The 19897-nt window shown below is 36.8% G+C and overlaps 1 protein-coding gene across 1 annotated transcript in view; it reads left to right on the top strand.

Annotated features, from left to right (window-relative positions):
• LOC104526217 (small conductance calcium-activated potassium channel protein 2) overlaps positions 1-18983 on the top strand; it is a gene marked incomplete at both ends in the record, with an annotated part of 45243 nt that extends 26260 nt beyond the window's left edge. Inside the window, one exon of the mRNA XM_010169604.1 lies at positions 18842-18983. Within this exon, the coding sequence (XP_010167906.1) occupies positions 18842-18983 (142 nt within the window). The remainder of the gene's footprint in view (positions 1-18841) is intronic.
• Positions 18984-19897: the final 914 nt, after the last annotated feature.

The raw sequence follows: 19897 nt of genomic DNA, 5'->3' as shown, positions 1-19897 counted from the left end.
CCCCCCCAACTAAAATGTCTAATTACTGTCAACAGATCAAATAATTCATGTGGTAACAGTACTGACTGTTTATCACAGTTCTTTACCTTCTTTTGGCTCACCAAAACTAAAATGTGCTACTTGCAGTCAGGTTTCTCCAGTGGTGGCAAAAGCTAACTGTTAAATATTCAACACAGCAGCAATCAAAGATGACTCATCATCATCTTGACTTGAATCTGTGCTATGAATGAAAGATTCTCTGCTTTCTAGTCTTAATTTCTGGTTTTGCAGACTGAGTGTAGATTAACTGTAAGTGTTAGGTTACTCTTTTGTAACATTTTCATCTCAAAACAACTCATAACTAAAACCAGATGTAACTGGTTGCATTTTTGTTGCTAATGTTACCAATAGGCATCAGATATATTGTTTTATCAAACAGTGAAGGCAATAAGGGAGTCCATCACAGAAGTATATCAGTGAATGTCTGATATACATAACCCAGATCCAAAAAAGAACAATCAATCCAAATAAAAAAATTGTTTGCTAGATGTATCAGAAGGATTAATAGCTAAATCATGTGTTCTTCAGTAGCCTGAAGACAAAACAGTTTAAGTACATTTAATGGAGGTAGCAGAGGCATCTATTGTGATGCATGTAGGGTTTGATTGCTGTTCTTTTAAATTTGTATTTTCCTTCCCTTTGGAACAATGCTGTTTGTGTATTCTCAGCAATGAATGTTGGGAATGCAAGTAAGAACATATTGTTCAGTTTGTTTGGATATATAGAATTAGTCTTATAGCTATGGAAAGTAACGATAACTGGTAACTCAGTGGATGTAGTCAATCCTTCACAAAAATTTATCAAGCCAAGATAAATCAGTGTTTCACTAGTCCAAAAATAGAGGACTCAACTTAGAGTAAGGCAGTGCAAAAGACAAGAACTTATAAAACAAGCACACAAAAAAAATCTCCTTGTTTACCTAAAAAAGATCTTACATCTGTTTTTCAGAGTCATCTAACTAGAGCAGGAAAGCTTTTTTTTAGGTTAAATTCTCTTTTATTTTATTTACAAACTATTTATACACACAACAGTTGTATGAGAACAGAATGAGGTGGAAGAGCTCAAGTATAGTTCCAAGGTCTCCTGAGAAAGGTGAGCAAAGTGAAAACTATTTTTCTAAACCTAAAAGCCTGAAGAGAATGAAAATACCTACAATGGAGTCCTTATCTGCTTTCAAGGACAAAATGCCTTTTTTCTTTTTCCCCCATTAATCTTGACTCCGTAAAACATAATTCAGGGAATGATCTTTCTTTTGCTCAGCAAGAATGTTTGTACACACTCCAACTTCTTTTAAATAAGAGAGCAATTTATGGAAATTTTTTTATCATTACTTCATTACTGGGTCCAAAGATACATCCTCCGGTCCTTGCATTTTAAAATTTGATACTTCATTTTTTTCCTCCCCATTTTAACCAACAGCTTAAACTAGTCAGAATATTTTGCTTCCAAAAGAGTCAAAACTATTTGCCATAATATCTTAAAAGCAGTCCTTAGAAAATATGATCATACTGAAGCAGAAATCACAGAATCACAGAATCACAGAATGTCGGGGATTGGAAGGGACCTCAAAAGATCATCTAGTCCGATCCCCCTGCCAGAGCAGGAACCTAAATGAGATCGCATAGAAAGGCATCCAGGTGGGTTTTGAATGTCTCCAGAGAAGGAGACTCCATAACCTCCCTGGGCAGCCTGTTCCAGGGCTCTGTCACCCTCACTGTTAATGTTAATCGAGTTCTTATAACTTCAAAATATAATTTGCTGCTCCGGTAGCTTAATGTATTTGAGATATGCAGCCTGAAATGGGGATTTAGGCTTTAGTACTGCTTTTCTTTTGCTTCTTGATCTGGGTATCAGGCCACAGTGAAGAGTTTGGATCATGATTGACCTGACTCCCTCTGGGACCTCAGGGGTACAGGGCTCCTCAGGACAGCTTCCAGCAGAGTAGACAGAGGCAAAGAAGGCATTCAGTAACTCTGCCTTCTCTGCATCTTCTGTCACCAGGGCACCCACCTCATTCATCAGTGGGCCTACGTTGCCTCTGGTGTTAGTTTTATCTGCCATGTATTTGAAGAAGCTCTTTCTGTTGTCCTTGACCCCTCTGGCAAGGTTTAATGCATCAGGCTGAGTTGGAATGGCTTGGCACTAAACTGGGTCTCTGTGCAACACTTTCATTTATGACATCTGTAACCCAGTGCTTAAGTGTGTCTTCTGATACCAGGCTTGACAGCAAAAGAACGGTCCGTGATCACTGGGAAGGTGCAAATAAGATAAAAAATATTCCAAATGTCCCAGAGTAGCAGCTACCTGAACAAGATAAGAGCAGAAACAGTAATACATTGTGTCACTGTCATGGGGTTACAGATTGGTGTGGAACCTGATGCAAAATCTGTGGAAGCTCATGGACTTGCATTGACTTCAAGGCCTTTGATGATAGAGCTAAAATGATTGCATCCTGACTGTGTAATCATGCAACGCATGCCAAGTTGTTGGGATGAGCCTTGGGTACAAATTTAAGTATCAGTTGTAAGGAATTGTGTACGGGTCTGAAAGTAGGTTTTGCAATGCCAGGAAACAGGGATGCATGGCAGAAAAAAATCTTCAACTACTGTTAACGTCATTAGTGTGCATGAAAAGTAATGTTACCATCACCTCAGAATATTTATCTCTGCGTGTTTGTACGAGAGAGAAACAGAAAAGCAGAAGGATATCTGGCAAAAACTGTGAATAAAAGAGCTGGTTTGGGGGAGTTTTGCTTTTTTCAGAAGATTTATTTGTACCATTAATTCACTAAATATGTACAAATAAGTTTGACTTGCAAAAGACTACTTACAAGGTGAAAATGGTGATAAAAAAGTGTGTACTGTTGTTGAAACAAACATTGTAATACATCAACAAGAAATGACAGAATGATTAAAGATGTAACTGTAGGACAGAAGATTTTTATTAATATTAATGTTAATATAGTCTTCTGTGATAGTCATGATCACCTAGAAGTGTAAACAAATGATTCATTTAATAAAAACTGAATAGGATTCATATTGTGGGTATGCCAGGACTGCAAGATTGCGTCCCAGTCTTAGAAATGCAATGATGTATTGTTCACCAGTGCTTATTTTGTTATGATGACATAATAAAGCAGGCTGTGATCATGTTAAAGAGTATTCTCAATAATCATAAATTTGAGTAGGTACAAATGTAATTACAAAGTATTTGTTTTGTCTCACTGGACAGGCTCCATTAAAAATATTTTGAGTTGCAGGCAGCTTTGGAGTACAAAGGAGAAAGGTTTTCGAAACCTAGTAATTGGGAGTTGTGTGGACTGAAAAAATGAACATATTCTTTCAAAGATCAGGATTTTGTGTAAGAAGATTAGGATACTAAAACCTAGCTTTTCCAGAGCCATCTCTGCAATCCAGGGTTTTTCACTTATTACTGCTATGCTTTAATTTCCTTGCTATGACCCCTTTTTTAGGGCAGGTTATTTGGGCATCTTCATCAGGTGCGAAGAGTCTCTGCAAGCAGGGTGTGCACAGCATCAGTGTGCAAAGCAATTATTACTTACTAAGGCACCCAGAAGCTAACTAGAATTTAGTGGACTGCTAGACTTGCCACCACAGTAAAACATGAAAAAGATCCTTTGCTGGCCAGGCAAGCATGAGCTAGGAGGTGAAGGTCTGGCCTCCACAGCTCCCAGGGACAGTCCTTTGTGCCACCTCTTGCCGTGCTGCTGCTATTGATGGATGGATGATCCTCCTTGGCCCCAGCCAGCCAAACCAGCCTGACAGGCCTTCTGTTTGTTTTTTTTTCCTTTAGAACTTTACAACTTTTCACATTGGGTTTTTGCCTCTTGATCCCTTACGCTACTAACTGTGCCTCTGAAGCAGAGGAAATGTAGTTCCTTCTAGTTAGAGTAAAATTCAATGATTATGACCCAAGGCACTGCTAGCTTATGCATATCCATTTTGGAACATATTCTTCATATGCAGAAAATTAAACATTTGCATCTTGCTGCTTAAGCATAGTATTTTATTTCATCCTGGTATCTCTGGCTGCATGTTTCTTTCTTAAGATCAATAGCAGACCAATAAAGGTATAAAGGACAGTTCCAAAGTAATATGGTTCTGGTCATTGCACAGTAGAGCAAACAGTTAGGTAGAGATGTGAGTAAAAATCTTTAAAAATTTGGGGCTCAGCTGTCAAAAACTATGGAAGTTCAAGCTGTGACCTGGTGATCTCATGCTCTCATTAGATAAGTCAGCTTAAGCCATGAAAATCTATGTTCAGGAATGGGTACTGATTGAATAAATGATGCTAAACTATCTAGAAGTTAATTCTGTGATACGGAAGTGTCATTTTTCATAAGACTTAAACCAGTACCTAATTATTTGTAAAGTCTATGACCTTGTTCATGAACACAAGAGAGAATAATGTAAAAAAACTAGCTGAAGTACCTTGTCTTTGCTTGTAAAAAGGACTACAAGCCAGTAGTGCTTTTCTGCCCTTAGTTTGCTGCCTATGAGCGGTCTCAGGCAGTCTGGATGTTTTTGAAATTAAACAAACCAACAAGGAGTCAAAAAACATTGTTGGCGTAGTTGACTGTGTGTTAAACAGAAGAATTTGATGTAAAAGGAAAAAAAAAATTTAGTCCTCTTGTAGCTTGATGTTGATTGGGGGGAAAAGAGGATTTTGATGGGGCACGTTTTCCTTTTTTGCCTTGTTTTCATAGAATCATAGTTAGGTTTGGGTTGGAAGGGACCTTAAAGATCATGCAGTTCCAACCCTTGTACCATAAGCAGGGACACCTTCCACTAGATCAGTTTGCTCATAGCCTCATCCAATCTGGCCTTAAACACTTCCAGGGAGGAGGCAGCCACAACATCCTTATGTGAGCGGAGTAGAAGGGGATAATCACCTCCCTTGACCTGCTGGCCACGCTTCTCTTGATGCAGCCCAGGATGCAGTTGGCCCTCCGGGCTTAAAGTGCACATTGTCTGCTCGTGTTGAGCTTTTCATCCACCACCACTCCCAAGTCCTTCTCTTTGCTGCTGGTCTCAATCCATTCATTGCCCAGCCTGTATTTATGTTTGGGGTTGCCCCGACCTTGCATTTGGCCTTGTTGAACTCCATGAGGTTTGCACAGACCCACCTCTCAAGCCTGTCAAGGTCCCTCTAGATGGCATCCCATGCCTCCAGCGTGTAGCAGTTTTCTGCTGCTGCCACCTCTCCACTAGGTATAGAATGGATAGAGGACATGAGATCTAAAGGGGAGAAGCTGCTCCCCAGGTCCAGCTCTGGAGAAGAGTATGGGCGAGCACGGAAGATATTTAGGTTAATAACCAGTCATGGCAGAGGGGTTAATGGCTTTATTTTGAATTCAGTATTTGGCATCTGAGGGTGAAACTTAAATACAGGTTTATAAAACGTTGCACTCCAACCGATGGGCTTTCAGTGGGATGGTGGTAAGAGAATGTGTTTACTCCACAGGCAATGCAGATGCTGTTTGGCAAGTGTACCATCAATTCGCTGCTTCAGGCTTGCTTTTGGTAGTTACAGAGGGATGATGTTAATCTTTGTCCTGTGTCCTTTGACCACTGCATTCTTTTTTGATACTGAATAACCTAAATTTATCAGTGGTGTAGACAGTTTAATTGACTTGGCCTGAGAATTTTCCAGAATGTTTTCCTTTCTGACATTAGTGTCAGTCCAGGGGCTGGACTGCATATTTCTTGGGCATGCAGTAGCATATGTGGGAAATGACCTTGCAAATTATTAACATTAAGTTATAGTCTTCTAATAAAAACAATTTATCTGTTGACTGAGTTTTAGGAAGAAGATACTTGATGTTGTAATTCCTTGAGTCAAGGTTATCTCTTTCATTATTTTATTCTTTAAAGAATGCAGTAGGTTTAACTTGCAAACCTTCCCACAATCTGAAATCATAGAGATGCAACATCGCCTGAAATTGAACAGTGAGTTTTCAGATCAAGTATTCATGCCCCAATGTCTTTTCCTTTTGACTTTCTTTTTAATCATTCATCTTTTCAGAAAGTAATCACACACCTTCAGACTAATGAGCTTCTAAAATTGTAATCTCAACTGTTTAAACTTTGGTGTTAAATTGCAGTCTTTCACAGTAGATTCTTTCTGAGGTGTTCAAAAGAAAACTGTATGTTACATGTAGTTAATTTGTCACGAAAGGTGCTTGTCTGCTCTCGGTAATAGTTGCAACATTAATTTTCTTCTTTTTCCAAGGCTGCCAGCATTTATCAGAAGTTGTGCATGATAGTTCTTGATAATACTGCTTTTACAGTAGTATTTGCTTAAACAGTTGAACCTCCTTGCAAGCAGATCACATTTGTTGCCTTAGTTGTTCTTTGTGTGCTGGGAGACAGAAAACCTGCTGACAGACTCAGTGTACTCCAGCAGGACACTGCTGTCCTTCACTGATTGTATTTCTAATAGCAAGGAATATGGTTTCTCTTGATTTTTGGAAAATGAGATCTAGCACAGATAATTGGCCAAGAAGCAAATGCTGTGGCCTCATGTTCTACTGTCTGTTGCACATGCAACAGTCTGCCCCAGGAAATACACATTCTATCAGTTCATTTTTTACTTTATTTCAAAGGAAAATAAAAATTTAAACTAAAATAATGTTAACATGGTTTTAATAGAATTAATCCTAATGCTTTGCTCTTATTCAGGTAACTGGCAGTAGTATTGGTAGAATAGAACATTGAGGTGAAGGTTTGAGTATACTAATAAAAGTATGCTGAATATATACAGATAATTTATAAATTCACAGAAGTATTAAGAAGTGGAATTTTTAGTTGAAAATATAATTATTTAATGATACAATTTTTCTTTTTATTAAATAGAGGTTCCGTCTTACAGTTCTGTTGTGACCTTGAACAAAGGCACTGAAGCTCTTTGTCTTTATTCCATGCAGAGATTTATATTTACTGTTATTGTTTAGTGCAGTGTTCTTATACTGAATAAAAAAATGGTTTGAACTTACCCAGCAAAAAGTCCTGCTAAACTATTATTGCAGTGCTAATGCTTTTATATTGTTTAAAATTATTGTAAAGGTAGAGATACAATCTAACTATACCCATTCTGAGGAGCACGGAGAGGGGTGTGAAAATTGAGGACATGCTATTGATTCTGTATGCTCACATTTTGCTTTCTCACACTTTGGGGGATGATATTAAAAAGATATAGGCCATCCCCTGCAGAAGGCAGTGTGGCTGTACTGCATTTCTGCACCTACTTCTCTTCAGTCACAACTCCTGAACCTGAAGGAGAAGTTGACTGAAGCTGAGTGGCATGGAAAAGTAAGACTAATCTCATGTATTTTCCAGGGGTTTTTAATCCATACAGCTGGAAGTCTTTGTCCTCTTCCCCTTTGGGGGACTAATGACTATATTTTTGAACTAAAAAGTTGCAATCTAGAGAAGCCCAAGATTTTTTTCTTTTAAAGATGAAAGTTAAATGTGCCTTGTTTATAAATTTTTATAATGAATGTTTTTTAGATCCAGAAATACAATGTAGGTATAAAGTGATCCCAACTCTGGTAGAATGGTTCATGTATCTTCAGTTCAGTGTCTAGTTCTCGTCTTTCTCTCCCAAACCAAACATCTACTGAGTATCTCTGACTTGTTTATTTGTTAATGTCATGGACTTTTGCTAATGCAATTAAGATGTCTTTGACCTGTAAGCTGGTTGTCACTACTCACTTAAAGTGAGGGGCAAAATCCCCTCCCCTAAATATTATCTTTTTGTTGTCCTTTGTGATGCTTCCAAATTATGATCTCGGGTACTTTTTACGAAGCAGGACAGCTGAAACAGTTAAGATACCAGAAAAGTTGTAGCTCTACAGTCACATTTGGAGCTCTACAAATGCCTGTGATTTTTTTTTTTTTTTTTTTCAATTGGATTCAGTTTCTGTTGTATATAGAAAGCCATTCTGCCAAGCAAGTGAAAGGAGGAGGATTAATAGCTCCCTACGGGCAGCATTCTTCTCACTAAAACTAGACCTGTTTGTGCATACACACTTCACCATGCTTGTCCCATAAACGAACTTGGCTAATTTCTAGGGCCAAGAGGGCACTGTAAATTAGATTTCAAGTTTGTTTAACATTTCATCTTCATGCTCAAGCTCTTTGTTGCAATTTAATACTAATTATGTTGACAGCCTTTATAAACCATTCCACAGTCTGAAAAAGGAATAATTAGTAACAGTTTAAATTAAATCTAGTTTTCATATCAAGCCAGTATAGTTACAAACAGCATGCCCAGATGCCTGTGTTCCCATTCTTAGTTAAGCATGACCCTTGGTTATGTGCTTGCCTGACTGAATCGTGACCAAAGACTTAAGTGTGAAAGTCACATAGGTACCTCACACATCTACTGTGTGATTTTTGTAGAAATTGCCAATAGAGCAATCAATAGGCATTATATAATTTCTGGTTTATTAAAGGATTTTTCACATGTGTTCGACATGTAGACTGCAAGACAGATGCTCTAAGTGTAGACAGTGAAAAAGGTAAGTTCAGTTGCCACTCCATCTGGACTTCCCCGTTCCAGTACAACAGAGTGACAATATGTAACTGCTCTTTGTTGATGAAAATGTCACCTGCTTGAATTCCTTCAAAGCACAGAATTTAATTACTTTCTTCAGTGCTTCACTGAAATCAATAGAAATGAAAAGTCACAGCATCTTGAATGAAGGCCAAGTATCAGGCAACAAAATAGTTTTGGTACAAAGAATTTGGCAGTAGAAAGAACTCTCTCATGTGCATGGTCTTTAGACAAAATACAGCAAGATTTTTTTTTTTTTCTTCTTTTCTGTTTTGGTAAATGTTCATCATTAAAATTAGGATGATCCCTACAAAAGTTATTCAGTCCTGAAAGCAAACAACAAACAAACTTGAAAATGCAAAATTAGCAAAACCAAAAAGCCTAATTTTAATCTCCTTTTTAATGACAAAGTAGAGAAGAAAGTGGAATAGTCAGACTTCATATAATCTTGCACTCCTAGTATTACAGAATTTGACAGCAACATGCCAAGGCATAAAACAGAGCAAAGAAAACTATAACTGCGTCTGGCATTTTTAACACACTATGGTGAAGGCTCCAGCAGTATCCATGATACAGGATGTGAGCCTAGTCCCAAATCTGAGGCAGTCAATTAAATTTTTTCCACTGACAGCAGGCTTCTGCTCTGGTCCAAAGCTAGTTTTAAGAAAACATTCTGCCTAGATTTTGTAAAATGGTTACTCATAGGTACCATGCTATATGAAACAGTTTTATTCCCCTTTTTATCCAGAATATATATTTTCATGAATCTGTAGGTTACTTTGGTTTTTATTTCTAAGGAAAATTAAATTGTCTTGGGCATTTTTTTTAGGGGGGCTCTTTGTTTTTTCCCCAGTGTTCATTGCATTAGGGAACATTAATATATTGGTAAAATTGTTGATATTCTCATGAAGTTTGGACCAAAAAAAAGCAGGCTTTATGGCTGTGAGCTTGTACTTCATTCCTTTTTATGGAAGGCAACTCATCAGCTTTGCAACATATTAAAATATAGTGATTTGCATGACGATAAATGAAATTAGTTCCATGAGAGAAAAATACCTTGAGAATGCTCGGTTTCTCAGAAAGTCTTCTCTGAGAACTCAGCATCATCTTTGCTGTATAATTTCCCCTCCTCCTCCTTTCTCCCTGCTTTTCCCACATACAGGAGAAAAGAAAGGCTAACTCTTACTGGTTCTGCTATTTTATGTCAGAAAAAGGGGTGGGCTTAATTTTAAGTGCATAATAATTAATTCTAAATTCTAAAACTTCTATTTCTGAAGTTTTTCTTTGGCAAATACCTTGAGATTCTTTAGACAACAGTTGATTCTGATGATCTCAACTTAAAAAAAAGAACAAAATACAAATGTTTTTTCCTTCTCAGGGGGGTTGTGTATAAAATAGTAACTCCAAAGGAAATGCAAAATGCAAGGTAGAGGAATATTTTAGAAGGTAATTAGTTGCTAGTGAATATAATGAATGATTCACAGTAGAGCTCATTAAGATTTTGAATGATTCATATTTCTATCATAATACAGCTTTAATGGCCTTACAGATTTTGAAAAATTAAAGCAAGCCTTAAAAATAAGATTCATTCTTCCTGTATTGGTAAATTACAAAGATTGTACTGTTCAAAAAAATTTTACTGTTCTAGCTGCAGAAAGGAAATGTACATGTGTATATATATATCTTTTAAAATAAGATTGCAAAGTGCAGTGCTGAAAAATAAAAGTTTTCCCTCAAGCTTGCTTATGTCACTTCAGTTTACTTCTATATTCATGCATTATAATATTATTTTGGCTGTGTATTTATAGTATCTTCTTTTACTGAACCTTATTTGATAAAGATGGTACACAGAACTACAGAAAGAGTAGCTCTTGGCTATTTTGTATTTTATTTCTGTTAGTCAATGTATTTGTGGTCTCAGTACTTTCTGGGTTACTTGTTGAATTTTGCTTTGAAAGCAGAGCTATTTTTTACTAAAAGAGTGTTTTGTCAGGGACTGGAAAGGACATATTCCCTTCTCCAGCTCCTGTTTTAAACCTTTTAGGCAATCTCTCTCTCTACTAGATTAAAGAGTCATGCTTTCTCCATTTTGAATTAAATTTAAAGTTGAAATAGCTTCAAAAAGCCATTCTGAGATACTTTCACAATCTGTATCCTAATAAGTAGGGCAGTGAGACGAAGATGTGGATGTGAATCACATTGTGCTTGTGAAGAGACGTAAGGCAAGTTTGCTTCCCATGGTGAATGCCCTTGTCTTTAAGTTTCTAACATAACAAAAGGGTATCAACAGCTCTTTTTCCTGTACCTTGTGGAAGTCTGATCAATTACGTGTTCCCTAAGAATTTTGCTATCCATATTGCTTCATGTATGTATACTGAGGCATTTAAAGGGCAGTTTTGCTGGTTTGGGACATGCAATTATTTTTAGCAAAGTGAAGAATTTATGTGTTATGCAACTCTTGCATATCTAATTTCAAAGATTTAAACGTATGTGTCATAGAGGACTGTTGAGTTCATTGGTTTTTACTTGGAGCTTTGAGCATAAAGGCTAATCAAACTGTGAAGTATGGAGCTGAAACCTCAGAAGGTGAAGACCACCAAAATAATGATAAGGTGTAACAGAGATGGTTGACTTCATGCAGGGAGTCTGTCAGAGAACTGTGAAAAATTAAAACTTGATTTTTCATTTCCAAAAAATGAGGCAGGAAATTGTATGACAATAAAGTATTTTGTGCTATGCTGGTCCCTCCCTGGAGCAGAGCCATACTTTGCATTGGAAAAGGTGCTAGTGTGTTTATGGGAAGATTAAAAAGTAGAATATGATCATGGAATTGTGGAGCACATTGTAGTACACATGATGAAGTTCATGAATAGAGATTGTTCCAGACCTTACAGTTTTAGTGCCAGTTGCTACTCTTGATCCAGCAGCTAATATCAACCATTACAGCCTGAGTTTTCTTCTTAGCACTTGAGTGATATGAAGCATTGCTGCTTTTCTGCACAGTCTGGACATGTGTATTGTAGTTGTAAAGGTCAGAGAGTTGAGTTTTTAAAAACTGAAGGCAACCCTGTGAAACATGGAAGTTGTTTTTACTGGAGACAGAATAACATAAAATGTAAATACATTTCGGTAGAGCTGGGAAAAGCTGAATCCCTGAGCCTGCTCCATAGTGTGAGGAAGCTAGATCTATCTAAAAAGAAGATTGTCTCAATATAAGGAAATGTATTAGTCCAAATACTTAACATTGGGCAAAATTATGCACAAGGATAATTAATATAAGTTTTCTGAAATGGGAAGAACCAGTCATGTAACCTTCATGACAGCTGCTACTGTTAGTCCCAGATTTCATCTCTGAGAGAAAGACAGGTACTCCTGCTGGCCTTACTTTCCTTTCTATTGCTCTTTTGCATATTTTATTAAGATGGACCATTTTTAGACACAGTGAACTTGATGTTTTTTCAAGGATATGTGGATATATGTTTAAAAAGCCCTGCTGCAAGCAGAACATATTCAGCTCTGTAGGAGTTGAAGGTTGATTTAAGGTTTTGGGTACAGCTTTCCAAGATCTTTAGTGTTATTTGTTATTCTACTAAGTCACAACAAGCGTGTTGGAAATAAATATATGTTACAGCTAAGTTTAAATCCCCAAACAAGCATTTAGTTTCATTATTATGCTTCTATATGTTGAAGAGGAGCAGCATAAATTTTTACATTTTCTTTTTACTTTAATTAGCTTAGCGTTTTTATTAGGGTGTTTCTTGATATACATAATGATCCTTATAACAGCAAAGCTTTATTGACATCCAAAATGTGAGGTGAAGACAGAGTAAGAATTCTGAAATGGATAAGCAAGGAAACACTGAATTGAAACATTTTAAGGGATAATTGGCAGAAACTCTGTCAAAACAAAACAAAACAAAAGAAATAGGAATCCTGGTCCCACTGAAGTCAATGAGAACTTTGCTGCTGACTTCAGTGGAGATAAGATTTCATTTCAGTTATACCACTGCAGAAACAAAATAGCTTGAAATGACTGAAAGGAACTCGGTGGGCATAAGAATCTTATTATTTTGAGGGATAAGCCCCAAAGGTGGGGTTTGAGGGCTGGTGGATGTGTTTCTTAATTGAGGCAAGAAAAAAGCCTGCTCATTCAAGCTCTCTGAAAACATTTATAAGATGCATTGGTGTTTTCATGTTGTTTAAGACCTTCTGAAGCAGTAGATATCACTTTATTCATAGCAGTACTTTTTTGTATACTGATACTGAGAACTCCTATCTTTGCTGCTTTCCTCTTGTTGGGTTGCTGTCTGTCACTAATGTAAAGGTTTCCCAATTTCCCAGTACTTGCAGAAATGATTCAACAGATTCTCCTTAACACTTTTACATATTTATTGAATGCAAGGGCTTGGGGTTTTGTTTGTTTGTTTGTTTGTTTGTTTTAAAAAAGACAGATAATACTTTCAAGGAGCTTCAGCAACTCTGATCTTTTCAGATTGTGCTTGTTACTGAATGGCCTCTCTGGAAAGATGGAAAATATTTCCATCTCCCATGGCTGCAGACAAGTATAGCAATTTAGCGGAACATCAGCTCTTTACAGCACCAGGAAAACAAGCCAAGACCTTCACCAGTGGAGGTCAAATACAAGTTTAGTACCCTTTGAAAAGGTGGCAATTAGTGCTTATTTCTCTACTTGCAGGTTGCCTATTGCCCAGGCGTAGAGAGGTAGATGTCTGACAGCAGGTAGGGTTTTAAATAGTTTTATGTCTTCACACTTAAGTTTAAACTGCAATTTCTAGTCAAGAATAATGATAAAAATTCTTTAAAACATGCCATCTCATCCCTTCTATTTTTGTGTTGATTTCTCTCTTCCCTCTGTCCTCTCGTTTTCTTTTAGATTATTTTTTCCATCCATCTTAGGTAACATAGTAACATATGCTACTTATGTAATGACAGGCACCATTTCTCTGTTGAATTTATTAGTTTTCCATAAATAGTCCACAAATACTCTTAACAGGAAAATCATGAACATTTTGACCCTTGTAGAAGCAATCCAGACAGCTTACTCAGACCCATTACTTTTAGTTGCATTCAGAATTGCTGCTGATGTGAGTCTGTCTCTATGAAATCCAGACATCTGCCATTGTGTTTTGCACTTTCATGAACCAGTTTTTGTGACAAGAACATTTTTGCTACTGTTCATAAATATTTGGGGATGTCAACAGGCATTTTAGAAAAAAGACAAGGAGTGACATGCACTTTTCAAGCTGCCTTTCTGATCCTAAACCTGTCAAAGCAGGCAAAATTTCTTCCATTGACTTCATGAGACTGGAAGTCATCCCCACTGTTCCTCCAAAGTGCCATTGTAGTTTTCTTATTTTTTTTTTTTTCTTTCAAACAGGAGGAAGTGAGAAGGAATAAAAATACCTGTCTGTTATAATCACTATATTAACAGATAAAAAGCTGCCAGTACCTACTATCTAAGATCAAAAAGGCACTTAGTAACAGAATGTCCTGATACTGTGGGAGAGCTGTAATAACCTGATTAGGTCAGTCAGTGTCTCAGCAGAGTCTTGACAAGTTTCTGATTTAATGGGCTGAGCCTGTTTCCAGCTGTTATTAATGTAGAAGTTTTTTAAGGTTTAACAAGACTAAACTCAGCCTAGACAACCGTTGTAGTGAAGGCCAGGAATTTCTTCATGATTATGGTATAAGCAGGCCATTTTCTTACCAACAAAAAAGGTCATCTTTTCAACTGTTTTTTTTTTAGTTCTTTCCTTGACCAAAGATGCCAGAGTCTGTCCATGGAGGCAAGATAAACTGAAATGAAGCTGCTAAGTGTGAGTTAATGTGCCAAGTGGTCAAGCTTAGTGCTATACCTGATTTCTTCTTACTCATCACTTTTTAAGATGAATGTGTCTTAGATGTAAAGATGTCAGTGTGTGATAACTGTGTCGGGATGTTTCGCCAGTTAAATGATCATCAAATATGAACATAGTTCTGAAGGAAAGCAGTACTGAAAATCACAATACCGATAGTGAAACTAGAAGAAAAGGACAGCTGTTTGATAAATCTAGGCTATTGCTTTGACAACCCAAGCCACTGCAGTATTGTCAGCTGAGGAATAGTAAAACTCCCACGCAGTTTGGCTTAGGAAGGATTTGTGCCGTGTTATTTTTTGCACAAATCTAATAATTCAGCTATTTTTTATTTAAATTAACGTAGTATCAGGACATATGGTGGTTGGTGAGAACTGAATAGTGGTGTTTCACTGGATGAGGATTGCCTGGTGAGTAGCACGTTCCAGCTGCAGCACTGCCTTCTTAGGGAAGGAGAGAAAAAATGATAAGTAATACTTATTTCTGCGTGATTTCAGCCAAAGATTTTCCTACCTTGGGGGAATACACAGCTTTTCTAAATGACCCTTTATTCTGCTGCTGTGTGAGGCTGGATGTGATCCAGAATATCAACCTGTTTGTAGCTGCAGTTTTAACACAATTAAATACTCTTATCTTCAAGTGGATCACTGTGTTTCTAGTGCAAGTTTTTATTGACTAAGAATAGTGAGCTTTAAATATTTAAATAAATATTTCTGTAGTGATTCAAATTAAAAAAAAATTTAAAATTAAAATCTTTATCAAACTGAAGATTAGTGACAAAAAGCTTATGTTTTGGAATTTAGTTGGTAATGACTGTGTGGAACATGTTGCTGAAAGGAAATCTTTTTCTTTACTTCCTAAGCTTTTGAGTTTCTGACCTGTTCATGGTACAGTATTTCCCTGACAGATTTCAGAGCTCTCAGATACAGAGTGAATGGATAGTTTAAGAAAATGCAGTTGCATTCTGGTGTTACATGCAAGCTATCTTTCACAGTGCATCTGGAGGGAGGAGATGTTTGTAGTGGCTGATTAGGACTGACAGTGAGCGAGACAGGTCTGCTCCAGCAGTTCATGTAGATAGCTTTTCTCCTCACTGTAATGTACATTGCAGTTGGCTTTGCTGGTGATAGTCTCAATAGCAAAGTGAAAAATACAGTGATGGGAATGACTTTTCTCAGGCCTTCTGGTGACGAGTGCAACACATTAGAGGTGCACTGATGGCAAAACATGGGAAAGTTTTAACTTCTGTTGTGTTAATTTTACTGTTCCCTGCATAAATAGAGAAGTTCAGTCTTTAGGGCTGTGAAAACAAGTCAAAAAGACAATGAGTGGATTTCTTTCCCTCTTCTCAAAACAAAACAATTTAAATGCGTCCAGTGTTCATTTTTAGCCATTCCCATGGCTGTACAAATAAGATGTTGCAGTTCCTACTTCTTAAGAAGTTACTTTTCCTACTTTAATATAGATGTAATAATTTGCTACCTGGTGATAGCCAAAGACTCCCCGGGCTTTGCTTGTTCAGGCTTGAATCCCAGTCATCACTGGTGCCTAATGACATAGCAGAGCACTTAGAAGTGTATGCTGGTACAGCTGTAATCTTATGAAAATCAGAAAGATATAGGCATGTACCAGAATAATAAATAAATAAATAAGACCAGAACAATCCAGCTTTCTATAAATCTGGCATGGAAATAATGGGATTATCAGGACAGTGACTTCCCCCCACCCCCCAGGCCTCCCTTTTAGATTGTATTTTACTTACAGATTTTTAAATTGAGAAGTCACTTCTTCAGCTTTCCCTGTGCAGTTGTGAGATAAAAACATTTTTTTTGGTTTTGTTGAAAGATGAAACTAGGTTGTAATTTGCATGCTTTGCCATGCTTGAGCAGTTGAGCCCATAGAGGGTACAAAGTATCATTTATTTCTTAGTCACAGTAAAGTCATAAGTAGTGATCTTTAAGTGTGCACCATTTGATTGCAGAACTATAACCTTAAAATCACAACCAGGTGAAATATTCAGAGTAAGAAATACAGGAGCGCTGAGCTAAGATAAAAACATTTGAACAGGTCCTTCAAGTGCGATACTGAATATCAATACAGATGGCTTTAATTAGTATTTCATCTAGGGGATCCTGCTAATTAAGATCCATATCTAAAATCAAACTTGAAAAACTACTGTTGGTGCTTTTTAAAATTTAACCCTATGTTAACCTTTGTTAAATGATCTATGTGTAGATTTGGCTTCTGTGTTTTCTGGCATGGGTAAGGATAAATGGATAGACTCCATTAGCTTTTCCCTGTTCAAGGTTTGAGAGGTTTTTGCATTCTTTATGTGAAACTGATGTTTATTTCAGGAGCTTACTGAGTTGTATTTGAATGCTTTGTTTCCAGTCATATCAAGATTTCTATAATTATTACCACGTAGGGCTGAAATTTTGTAAAGATGTAACTATTTGGACAAAATGTAGGAAAAATCAAAAGCACTGCATTTTCATCTTCATAGGAAAACTGTTTTCTATCAGAAATGGGCATGTTCAAAATCCAAAGAAGGGCATTAAAGAAATGTATTATAAATATTTATGTAAGCATTTAATGGTATTTAACTGAGTTGCTAGCCTTAGAATATGTGTTGTGGCTGCAGCTCCTTTCTGTGAAGCTTATCCAAAGCCTATGGGCCGTATCACTTACATGATACTCTGTAGGGACTTGAAAGATACGTAGGCTTTCTTCTTGCCTCCTGGGTGGGATTAATATGTCTCTCTACCTGTATCCATATATTTCACAGCTATTATTTGCTATGTTTGTTAAATGGAGACTAAAATCCATAACATTGAGTGCAGACTGGAAAAAAAGCAATGTCAGATCTCTTTTGGTAGTGCAGAGCTCTGTGGTCATGAGTTGAATAAAGTTTGATGTCTTTTTTTTTACTACTCTTGTTACTGTTGTGATTATCATTATTTGTGTCACTCTCCTACTTGAGGAACTGCAAATGTGGGCTGTTACTACATTGTTCTACGTGCTGAACAAAAAATGTTCAAAAGCTTGTATAAAGCATGTGAGAAATGCAAAACTGGTACTGGGAGAGAGAAAAGTACAGATGAAATGTGGAACAGACTTGTTTGGAGTGATTGCTGTAAGTCGCTGACAGTCAAAGAGTTTTTAGGATATTTGTAGTGAATATTTTACAAGTGAGAGAATAGAGAATTTCCTCAGAATGTCTTTGTGCTCACTCTGCAGTCCTGCTCCGTCATTGAGACTGGTCCAGAAAGAAAGAAAACTGAAGCAGTTATTTCAGTTGTGGAAAGAACATTGCTTATGGATTTGTGAAATAATTCCCTAATGGCCCTCTGTGACTTCTGTGACCTACTGTGAGACACAGATTTAGGGACTGGCTAGAAGAATACTTTTGAGGATCCAACAGCATAGATAGCTAACTTGAGGCTTCTCAGTACCTGCAAGGGTTGTTGCAACCTTCAGACTGCACTGGCTGCCACAGGTAGTCTCTGTTGCAGAGCTACTCTGTCCAGGAACCAAAATTCCACATACATTAGGCTATCAGCATTTTTCCCCCACGGAATGTATGGTGACAATGGGTTTTAGCCCTAAAATGTGTCCTTATGGCTTCCCAGTTGATTAGGTATATATGACGTGTGAAGGCTAGATTATTAATCTGAACTTGTTTTCTTAGAAGGAGAAAATGAACATATTCTACTAGAATGTTAAAACCAAGACAACAATTGGCACATCAGAACATTACACTTAATAGCTGACTTAACATAAAAGGGAGGTTTTGATCTATTTAAGGTAAGGATCTTTAGATGACATGAGATATAATGGCATACTTTTGTATTTATCTTGAACATGTTGAAGGAGAGGGAAGATCTTGGATTGTCTAAGTCAGCATTTACATGATAGTTCATTATTAGATTTCCTATCACAGACTTGCATTTAGGCCAAAGAGATGGAGATGTGCTCTGCTTTTTGTGACTTTCATCTTTGTTTCAGACTGCAGCAACTATAGTAGACTGGTGTCTTATGCGACTGCAGAGGATTAGTAGGTCTTGTACCCCTGATGAAGGGATTCTATTAAGGAACAAGAGGTTTAATAATAATAATACAATGCTGAATTATAAACCATCCTGAGTATCTCTACGACTGGTGCTATTGTTGCACTTTCTGTTTCTTTACTGCTCATGTAATTGTACTTAAACTTTATTTACTTTCTTTAAAGGAAATAACTGTAGAATACAGGAATGATTGTATGACCAGTTAATGCCATTTCTTTCTGACAGCACAAAAGTTTAGCAAAACTTTTCACAACAAAGAAACTGTTTTCTTTTTCTTTTCAGGTACCATGATCAACAGGATGTTACTAGCAACTTCCTTGGAGCAATGTGGTTGATTTCAATAACTTTTTTATCCATTGGATATGGTGACATGGTACCTAATACATACTGTGGGAAAGGAGTCTGTTTACTCACTGGAATCATGGTGAGTGTTTCTGAATTTATTCATTGGATATGAGCTCATGTTTGCTGCAATTAATTCCAAAACTTGTGGTAGTCATAAATAAATATGTATTTGCTGGCTTGTGGAGTATATATACTTACTCATACCATTCCCATGGTCTTTCATTTCTGGTGATGGAATGGAGGGCTTTCTCTTTCTTTAGGCAAAGTATAGCAGCTGTGTAATGAAATACAGAGAAACAAATTCCACCCTGACATAATTCACAGCTTCAAAATCTCAATAGAGTCTTTCATTAAATATTAATGCATAATATCATTATTATTATCTTTGGACATACGTTATTGGACCAGTACTAATAATGAATCTACAGTTCTGACTTTTGTTGCTTAAAATTAAGTTACTCACAAACAAAGAAACATGATAGTGGTTAATCTCCTAAAGCATTTTGCTTGAGCATAGTTTTCTATGTTATTTCCTGAAAGTCTAATAACATACTATCCATAGCATTCCATTGCTATAAGTGGATTTATATACTGTAATTATAACTGTAAGAGTTTTTGTTACCATTGCTACAATGCAGCAATTGTTAGTCCATGCTTAGTCAGTATATAATTATTAACTGTACTTAGTGTCTGGTTTTAATTTTTTGTATTGCCCTGTTTGTTCAAAGTTAGGTAGGGAGTAAGGCAATGTATTATATTGTCTGAGAAATTTACACTTATCAACAGTAAATTAGAAGTAATAAGGCTCCAAACTCTGACACTTTTATTTGTATTAACTCCTGTGTAAATGTACCTGTGAATAAGAGCAGAATGAGCATCATATATACTGTATATTACAGTAAGATACATACTTATTTCTGAATTTTTTCCATTGATCATACCTTCTGTTAAAACAGGTATATTGGGATTATGGCTGAAAACAAATGGTATCAA

This window comes from Antrostomus carolinensis, unplaced genomic scaffold, assembly GCF_000700745.2.
Source record: "Antrostomus carolinensis isolate BGI_N321 unplaced genomic scaffold, ASM70074v2 scaffold38546, whole genome shotgun sequence".
NCBI lineage: Eukaryota > Metazoa > Chordata > Aves > Caprimulgiformes > Caprimulgidae > Antrostomus > Antrostomus carolinensis.
Note: the sequence above shows the minus strand (reverse complement) of the source record. Positions and strands in the feature narration are given on the sequence as shown.